The 10,086-nt window shown below is 35.9% G+C and overlaps 1 protein-coding gene across 1 annotated transcript in view; it reads left to right on the top strand.

Annotated features, from left to right (window-relative positions):
• Window positions 1-10,086, top strand: part of PPFIA2 (PTPRF interacting protein alpha 2) — a gene marked incomplete in the record, with an annotated part of 101,759 nt that overhangs the window by 74,954 nt on the left and 16,719 nt on the right. The window contains 7 exon segments of the mRNA XM_072399014.1: window positions 133-224; window positions 1,669-1,804; window positions 2,433-2,656; window positions 6,491-6,728; window positions 6,958-6,987; window positions 7,687-7,817; window positions 9,216-9,370. Of these exon segments, the coding sequence (XP_072255115.1) occupies window positions 133-224; window positions 1,669-1,804; window positions 2,433-2,656; window positions 6,491-6,728; window positions 6,958-6,987; window positions 7,687-7,817; window positions 9,216-9,370 (1,006 nt within the window).

Raw genomic sequence — 10,086 nt, 5'->3', positions numbered from 1 at the left:
TTTACTAATCAGTCTTTTTCTTTATATATTTACCTGTGCAGAACAATAAGTACTGGAAGCTGTTCACATCTTTAAATCTGAGTCCATGCATAACACAAATGAGTAAAATATATATGAAATTCTTATTTCTAGGAAAGATTAGCTGAAGAGCTTGAAAAAATGAGAGGAGAATTTGATCAGGTGAAGATACGTACTGGATCACTGATAGAGCCAACTTTAACCAGGTAGTTAGTATATTATGGCTAGTCTTTTATTGTTTGTTGTTTTTACTTTTATTGTTGATCTTCATTTACTTTAAAGCAGTCATTCGCATCCAGAGGATGCTAGGAATTCATTAGGCTTTGGCTGAATGCCCTCACATATGATGGTAAACTTGTAGAGCCTGATTTATCAAAGCTTTCCCATATTGGAAAAGATAGACTAGCATGAGATAACCTGGAATGGATTTCCTAAAAATTATTTACTTCTAGGTGGCAAATTCTTTTAGTCCTGGACCAGATCAAGTTTAGTGTGCTGAATCACCCAATTTTTCCCATGATAATCTATCTCCTTTAGTCTTGGAAAGTTTTAATAAATCAGGCACATCAACTTATTGACAGTGCTACTTAGAATAATATTTAACATGACACCAGAGCTTTTTTTAGCTATTTGTGGGGGGGCTTTCTACTTACCACCTCCTATGGTTTTAACATGGGCTCCCCAATATCAGAAAAGGTTTTTAAAGGTTCCTCTTGGGTAAAAAGGCTGGTCATTTTGAGAATAAAGTGTAGAGTACTTTTTCCATTAGTGTTTTATAAATTGCCTGTTTGTTAAATTTCTGTAACTGAGCCATCCCTTAAGACCTCAGCAATGTATTTATTTATAACATTATGTATTTTCCAAGGTACATGTCTAAAACATCTGTGTCTGTGTTTATGCTTCTGGTTATCTCAGGGGCTTATCACCTTGAGTGGCAGTTTGTTGCTTCAAACTCTTTTCAAACTCACACTGTTCAATCTTTGGTGTCACATTTTCCTACCTACATTAAGTCTCCTTGTTCAATTTAAATTCTAAGGCCTAGATTAAATGAAATTTAAAACAAATAGCCAAGGATAAATAGCTAAAAGGAGAAAGAGCCAGGATGAGTTATTAGGGCTGATTAAGGGGGATAAAAATAAACTGGGGGTCTATGTGAGCAGGTAAAAAGAGCTTCTACAGGCTACTTACCGTTTTTTTTGTACTTATTTCTTGTTTGTCTAGTTATGTTACATTGCACTGACATTCTATTCCCCCTGCTACTCTGGGGAAGTCCCCCTGCTACTCTGAATAGTAAGTGGCCTTTTGTACCACTCCGCTAGGTCAGAGTGAAGCAATTCACTGATTTCCAGCAAACCTATAAGTGTAAACCAGTTATTTTTAGGAAGTTTTACCTCCTATGAATTCATCAATCATTTTTTATCATTAATTTTATCCTCCGCCTCTTTACCTTTACTACTTTATTCTTGGTGCTCCATAGACCTATCCTATCTCCACTTCTCTCCTTGTTGATCTCAGATAAGTATGTTTAGTGTACCCTTTTGGCCATGTGTTGTGTACTGAATCTAGAAGCTACTTTATGGTCTAATAAACCTTCTTTATACAGTAGGTACGAACACTTCATCATAGTGACGTATTTTGCATTTCTCATAGGCCTCATCTGGAAACATCAGCAGAACTGAGATACTCAGTTGGTTCATTGGTAGATACACAGCCAGACTACCGTTCAGCTAAAGTCATACGGAGACCTCATAGAGGAAGAATGGGAATAAGAAGAGAAGAACCAAAGGTTAGATATTTGATGTAGATACTTTGTATTTGTGTATTAGTGCAATGACATTTCTGACAATGCAACTCCAGGCTAAGCAAACACATTACTAGTTATCTTTCAAGAAATAACTTGAATGTATTAAAGCAATTATAATTCCTAATAGGCATCTAGTTTGTGAGAGGAGCAGAAGTTCCTTTGTGGTCCTTTTTACTGTATGTCATACATTTGATCCTTTTTGTTGAAGGGCTTTAGGACATCTTCCTGTATTAACACAACTTGTTTTGCTACCTAAAACAAAAAAAAAACTATGCATTACATTACTATACTATTATTTTCATAGTTATGTTTTATTAGTTGGAACTAGTGGTGAAAGTTATGGAAACCGGGCAAATTCAAAATGTTTTGATTTTCCTGAATATATTATGCATGATTGCCTAGTTTAAAAAATTTCCCATTTCGAGTAAATAATTGGTGTGTGCTAAAAAGTGGCAAAAGTAAATAACCACTAATTCTTCTGATTCTTTTAATGACTAATGGGGCATTTGGAAATGTTTTGCATGTACAGAAGAAGAGAAAAGGGTTGTAGCTATGAAACTAAAAACTATTGGGTTATACTATTTGGGTTACTCTTTTTCATCTTGATTAGGTGAAGTCTCTTGGAGATCATGAATGGAATCGAACTCAGCAAATGGGAGTACTAGGCAGCCATCCCTTCGAAAGTGATACCGAGATGTCTGATATAGATGATGATGATGACCATGAAACAATTTTCAGTTCCATGGACCTTTTATCTCCAGGTGGACATTCTGATGCTCAAACATTGGCAATGATGCTTCAAGAGCAATTAGATGCAATTAATAAAGAAATCAGGTAATTGTAATAATTAAAATTATGTCCATTCGATCATTAGTTATTTTGTTATGTTGTGTATTCAAATAATTTCAAGCTAACACTTCCTATTTATTTGTTATGAGTCCATTGAGCTAAACAGGCAGGAAAAGTCCAGCTAATACTTCCTGGGAAATATTGTCTGTTGGAAATGATATTATAGTTAAAGTGGAACTTTTGGAAAATTTAAGAATGAAACAATTTAAGGTGGCATTTGCAGAAAGTATGAGTCTAATCGATGATTCCGTTTTAACAGTAAGGCCAAAGGAATAATGTAATGCCAATCGTTATGTGGTGGATCACAAAGCACAACCCTAAAGCTGCGTACACACTTCCAATTTTTGTCGTTGGAAAGGATCTTTCACGATCCTTTCCAACGACAAGGGAGTGCACGATGCATGAACGATTGCTGTACATACAGCACCGTTCATGCTCTATGGAGAGGGGAGGGGGAGAGCGACGGAGCGGCACCCTGCTGCGCGGCTCTCCCCTTCCCTTTCATTAGGATCGGCTGTCGTCCATCGTCCGTGGATCCGGCAGGTCGGTCGTCCGGACGATGAACGACACCGACACGACAACCACTGTACACACGGCAGATTTTCGCCCGATAATTGGCCGATGCCGATTATCGGGCGATAAAAATCTGACGTGTGTACGTAGCTTTACAGCAATATTTAAGATAAAAAGATAAGATAAGATAAAAAGTTTAGTAATGCAGAATCTTTTCTTTTTTCTTTTATGAAGGAAAAACAAATAAGCCTTCAGCTGATTTGTCTCACATGCAAATAGTGCAAGTAGGGGATGATATTCTAAATCGGCCATCCTCATCTAGGATTTTGTTAAACACTATATTTTCTCTGAAACTTGTTTAGTTTTGGGTCCAACACCACTTGGAAGAGCCAGTGGCACAATGTTAATGTTCTTTTTACCCATGTGTAAAAATGGAATTATGAGCAACTACTTGGTTAACTCAATTACAACAATGTAATTGGCACTCTCCTCACTGACCCCTGATTATTGCTTTTTACATGGGTTCCTTAAGACCAGTACAATATTTCAAGGGTTCCTCTAGGGTAAGAAAAGCTGTTCTAAATTGTCTTAGTAGCACAGTAATGTGCTTAAAATTTGAGATATCTGCTCACCTATGGCTGACTAGGAATAGGTTAACTACTGGGCCAAATTTTCATCACTGGAGCCACACTATTTAAGTCACGTTCTAGTAAGGCTAACTTATCATTTTCCTTTTTGTCTTTGTCCCAGTCTAGCTTAGAACATTCTGAAAATACCCATATGAAATTGCTATCCCTACTATTTAAAGGCCAAAACACAGATTTCACTTTAAGAGCCAACACATAATCAAATTTATTCTGATTTAGGATTAGCTTATTTTATATTAGCAGCTTTTCAAATACAAAAACACCAAAACCATTGCTTTTAAAATCTATACGGTTCAATCAAAGATTTTTTTATGTCAGCTTCAAGCTGCAATTTCTCCAAGAGTGTTGCATATCCTGAAAATAGGTATAATAAAACATGGGCTGGTATTTAAAATATTTCATATTGCATAGAATTTACCAGCAGAACAGAGTTGAAGCCAGGTCAGTAGATTACCTTTACAATAGCTAAAATGTCAACTCTGCTTGCACCAGTAGAACCTGGAACAAACCTGGGAACTGACATGCTGATGACATTCAAAATTGATTTTTTTACTTTGAGAGGACTAAGTTACAGTGACTGTGTTTGTGAGCTATTTTTATTTTTGGCACTCCTGCTCTTTTGCCTGTGGCTACTGTACAGAAAACATCCTGTTTCTGTCTAGCTTCCAACTAAATACACATAGAAAGCAAAAAACTGTGAGGTTAGGTGATTACCTTAATATGTAGTGTGCCTGAGTTTTTAGTACATTACATGGAATGTCTAGCTTCTATTTCTGTCTATGTTCAAACTGTAAACCTATATTGCTGTTACACAATCACAACTGATTGTTACATGGATTTTTAATTGTACTAGTTTTACTATAGTCAATGCTTAAATTTATATTTCATTACCAGAATATGAAACAGAAAAAACAAAAGAAAATAAAGATCCAGCTTCAAAATATGACAGCTAGGAGTAGCTCAAAGTTTTGCAGAGAAAATATATAATGAAGAAACCCAACAATAAGTATCAAACCCCCTAAAAACATACGAAAAATACAAGCATAATAATTTTAGGATCCTCAATGATGAAATGAACAAATAGGAATAAGTTAATACCATACTCTCCATATTGTCTTGCAAAAGGAGAGTTGAGGGCCCATAATCTGGGCAAGAGGGAGAAGAGAAACAATAAAAGCAGACAGAAAAGAGGAGTCAAGTAGGAAAAGAGGGTGGATTTATCTTGAAAGTCAAGAAAAAGGAATAAGAACAGGCCCAGGTATGGTCTTTGAAGATATTGGAACTATGCTTCCCAGGTTTTGTGGACAAGTCAATGCTTGTATTGATCCAGAATTACAGAATGTCATCCCTAAAACTTTAACTTGAACTTGAGAATTTACTGTTTAAAACATTGATATGTGATGTTTTGTTTCATATATTACTTTGGATATCTGTTTGTTTGCTCTGTTCTGCTATCAAATCCCTTGAAGAAGTGGCTGCTGCCGCAAATCATGTCGGGATGCAGAGAAAATAAATTTGATAGCTTTTTTATTGTACATGTGCTCATATTGTAAAGCCATGTGATGTAAAGCCGATGTGCCAAGTATATTTTGATATTTTGTTTTTTTAAGTACATGTTCATAATAAAATAGAGTTTTTATTCTTGATATGGGTATGCCAGAATTTCCGGCTTGGGTCCACTTTTGGGAAGTAGGACCATTCCTTTTCATCCCTAGAACTTTTTTAACATAAGTATCCGTGGTGGCATCATATGAATAGGAGTAAAACTAGGGTTATGTGGGATATCTTACTTCACCATCCTGACCACCTGGGACCTCCTGTATCTTCAAAAAGTCTGTCTTTGTGTAACAGCACAGAAAGTATTTACATGTCAAATTTTTTATTTTAAAAGGAACCCCAGTAAATATTGTGAAAGCTGCCATGGTTTAGTGCATGTTTTTGCAGTTGTTTTTTACTCTTTGTATTACTACATTGAAAGTCTTATGCTGGAGAAGCCATGTGTTTATCAGGCTGAACCTACGATAGGAATGCTGGTATTGCACCTTTAGAAACTGGTCAGTGTTGTCTACCAGACTTTTAAATTGTCCCCCGCTATTAATTTAAATCAAACTGCCAAATGCAGCACACAGATCACCTTAATGCTGTTTCAAGTGAATATTAGATTTTTGGCTATTAAACATTTTTTCATTTTTGTTTTTTTTTCCCGTACACCAATACAGGCTCTGCAGCTAGCCTGGGTGGCAAACTAGTATGTATTTTTTTTGTTTGCAGTAGATATTTTGGGATGGTTTAAAAATAATACATGTACTTTAGTAATATGGTTAAATTGGTGTGCAGATTCTAAATTCTGTCAACAGAAATATTCTTTTTCCTCAGGGATAGTATTGAACTAAATGGGCATGAAATCTTGGCAAATTTCGTTCAGCTGAGTTACGCAAACTATGTTATGATCTTGCTCTCTAAGTGGAGAGATCTGCCAAAACGTCTCTAATGCAATTGATGTAAAAAAAGATATTTAAATATGCACAAACCTTTTACACATGTTGAAGGAGGAAAGAATATATCAGTTTTCTAGCACTGACAGGCCAAGACACAAATTTATTCTCTCTTACCAGAATATGGCAATCATGTTGTAAAGAACTATTATTTTTTAAACCAGACTCATTCAGGAAGAAAAAGAGTCTACGGAACTCAGAGCAGAAGAGATAGAAAACAGAGTTGCCAGCGTTAGCTTGGAGGGACTTAACTTGGCCAGAATTCATCCAGGTACCTCTATAACTGGTTCAGTGACTGCTTCATCACTAGCAAGTTCCTCACCTCCAAGTGGACATTCAACACCTAAACTCACACCGCGTAGCCCTGCAAGGGAGATGGATCGCATGGGAGTCATGACACTAGTAAGTTGTGAATTCTGCATTATTTTATATCTGATGACTAGTTTCACCTTTTTAGCTATTCAATCGAAGGCTTTTGTTCCTTTTTATGTATGGAGGAATATATATTGGTTTGTTTAGATGAATGAAAAACATACTTTTTGTCTAGTTTTAATTTTTTTTTTTGTGGTGTTACCTTTTCCTATCTCTGTTTATACTAATGATGTTCGTATTTCATTTTTTGGAAATTTAGCCTAGCGACTTGCGGAAGCATCGACGAAAGGTAACGTTACTTTTGTTTATGTTAAATTTAAAGCATTGATAAATTAAATTTTGACCATTTGCCTAAGTTTGGAGCCTAAATAAATCTAAAACTAAATCAGGGAAACTTTTGTAAATTGTTTTATATATTTATATAGACATTCCTCACAACTGCCTGATGTCATACATTATTCAAATGACAAGTTGAGGAATCGCTGGTTCTATCAATGTATACCCACGCAATCTAAATAATTATAACATTTTTGAGAGGATTTTGAAAAATCTATGTCCTACTTCAGGTTCTTGCTTGTCTAATATTACCAATATGAGTTGGTTCCCCTTTTTTTAAAAATCGGTCGTTTTTAAGTACAGGATCAGTTTCTTGTGTATAATATAAAAAAAAAAAAAAAAAAAAATCTGTATGTATTTAAAAATATTCATAAAAAGTTACAGCAGCAATTCAGTATGATGTCATGGATATGAATATGTGTGTGTATTTGTCAAATGTGTGTGATGTGACGTGTGCAAAGTTCCATGGTTATGGCAATAATTTACTAACATGGCTTAAAACTGTTTGCAGACTGAAATTGTGATAACCTAGCTATGTACAAAATATCATAAATTACAATTTTAGGTTGTTTAATGAACTCTGTTTTATATTTGAAATTAAAATGGTATATATTATTCATAAAAGGCTAATGCCTATACCTTGCAATTTCAGATTGCTGTTGTAGAGGAAGATGGTCGTGAAGATAAAGCTACGATAAAATGTGAAACCTCCCCTCCATCAACACCACGTGCCCTCAGGATGACTCATACTTTGCCATCTTCATATCATAATGATGCCAGAGGGTGAGCTGTGTCTTAATGTCCTCAATGTTTTACTATCTTTATTTTCTTCTTTATATGACATTTGTGCTTTGCTTTCTTACATGTATTTAAGATTAGGGTTGATATAAGTGTTACATATGTATTACTACTTGTGTTTGAGGAGCCAAAAGGAACCAAATGTGTAAACTCGTTGCACAACATACTTGCCAATTTTAGCACATACTTACCTTGTGCTTCCGTCCTGCAGCAATGGCAGGTCGAGGACCTGTTATCCCTGCAGGGATGGGAGCCAACATCTTCACCCCTGGCTTCATAGTGGTCTTCCTTGCAGCCAACAATCCTGAGTTCTTCTGAGTGGACTTCTGAGTTACATTATCCCGGGCGGCTGGCTGGTGTGCGGTGATGTCACACACAAAGCCAAGCTCTGGACCTGAAACAAAAAGCCACCAGAAGCCAGAGATTTAGTTACTTGTGGATGCTTTTGAACCCCCTTTCACCTGTGGAATCATGCTATTTGTCTTGGTGATCAAGGAAGTGAGGGAAATCCAAAATGTTACTATTGTTACCAGAACAAGAGGTGAAGATAAATCTTAAAAGAGGGTACCTGTAAAGGAATTTCCCCTAGTTGATTACTTTTCCCACATCCTGTTCTGCAGGTGCAAGGGGAAGTAGGAGAAAATAATGACAAATAGGAAACTAAATAAGCTGAATGGATTAGACTCTTCCCTATCCGCAAATAGAATGAGGCTAGTTTTGGCTATACATACAGAACTAAGGATTAAAACAATTTCATGTTGAACTGATCTATATGTTGAACAATATCTGTACTTCTAACAAGTGATTAAGGTTTATTTTAAGTTTTTAATATGTGCATGACTGCTATACTAAAATAAAAACAAAACCCTGCTCTTATTTTTTTACAAACTTTGTTATGGAGGTGATGACTTGTCAAAACATTTGGGATATTTATAGATTTATAGATGTTTCTTGAAGCAATATACATACAATTCCTAAATGTTCAACTAGACCATCTGAAAAATGTGACCGTATAAGTAAGCAATAAGTCATGAAAAGTTATATAAAGTAGTCTAAAGTCTTATTTGTCACATATGCCCCAACTGGAAACATTTGCCACACCAATCCCTCGATGCAAGGATCCCTAAAAGCAAAATTGGATAGCTGACCAGTTTGATATCTGTAAAGTTTTACTGGTGTCCTCACTTCAGGTATACTTTATTGTAAGAACCCCATAAGCAAGGTCAGTCACAATCACTTACCTAAAATTGCTAAATTATCCTTGACATGAAAACAACAAAGCTGTTTCTCCCGGCCCCAGGTTGTCAGCACAGCATGAATCTAGTGCAGGACCTGTATGCTGTTAATACAGAATTTCAAACAGCTTATTTTTTCTTTTCATAGAAGTTTGACTGCATCTCTTGAACCTGATGCCCTTGGTCTAGTGAGTGCCAACAGCAGTCAAGACTCTCTTCACAAAGCTCCAAAGAAGAAAGGAATTAAATCATCCATTGGACGATTGTTTGGTAAAAAAGAGAAGGCAAGACTCGGACAACTCAGTAAGGAGTATGGCCTCCAAGGCCATTGTTCTTTAAAATTATTGTGTTACTTAGTAAAAGGTTTCCATGCAAGGTTTCCATTTCCAAAGGCACACCATGCTTTTAGTTCACAAACACAAAGGAATCATTTTACATTTAAAATGTTGTATTATAAATCAGTAGGCATGCTCAAACATTAAATGCTAGGTATTGGTATACCAATTTGCCACCTGCTGTGGTCATGGTGTTTGCCATACACGGTGCTAAAATATCTGCTTATAGTAATATATAAATAGCAAATTACTATATTTTGTCATAGTAACTTCTACAATTTATACCAGCATTGTAGTGGCAAATAAGTTCAACATTGGCCAAAAAAAGATGTCAGAAATGTACTTACCCAGCTTGTATCTTTTCTGCTGTGTTCACTCTACTTCAAGGTGTAGTATGTCAGCTGTGTATTTGTGGGAAATCTGAGAGAACAAGAGATAGCATGGGCATGGTACAAACAGCAAACTTACTATCAGTACTCAATGTTTAATACATTTGTATTTATTTAAGAGTCCTTTTTTAAAATTGCTCTTTAATGGATGGGTAGCCCACTTGAGATACTACTCACCTTCCTTCCCAAATTAGCAATCTTTTCTTTAAAGCCATCCAGAACGGCTCCTCCTCAAACTGCACATATGGCTATGACCTCATTAATTCCTATGGGTAAGCAATATTTTTGGGGGCCT

The sequence above is a fragment of the Pyxicephalus adspersus genome, chromosome 2 (assembly GCF_032062135.1).
Source record: "Pyxicephalus adspersus chromosome 2, UCB_Pads_2.0, whole genome shotgun sequence".
NCBI classification, from domain to species: Eukaryota; Metazoa; Chordata; class Amphibia; order Anura; family Pyxicephalidae; genus Pyxicephalus; species Pyxicephalus adspersus.
Note: the sequence above shows the minus strand (reverse complement) of the source record. Positions and strands in the feature narration are given on the sequence as shown.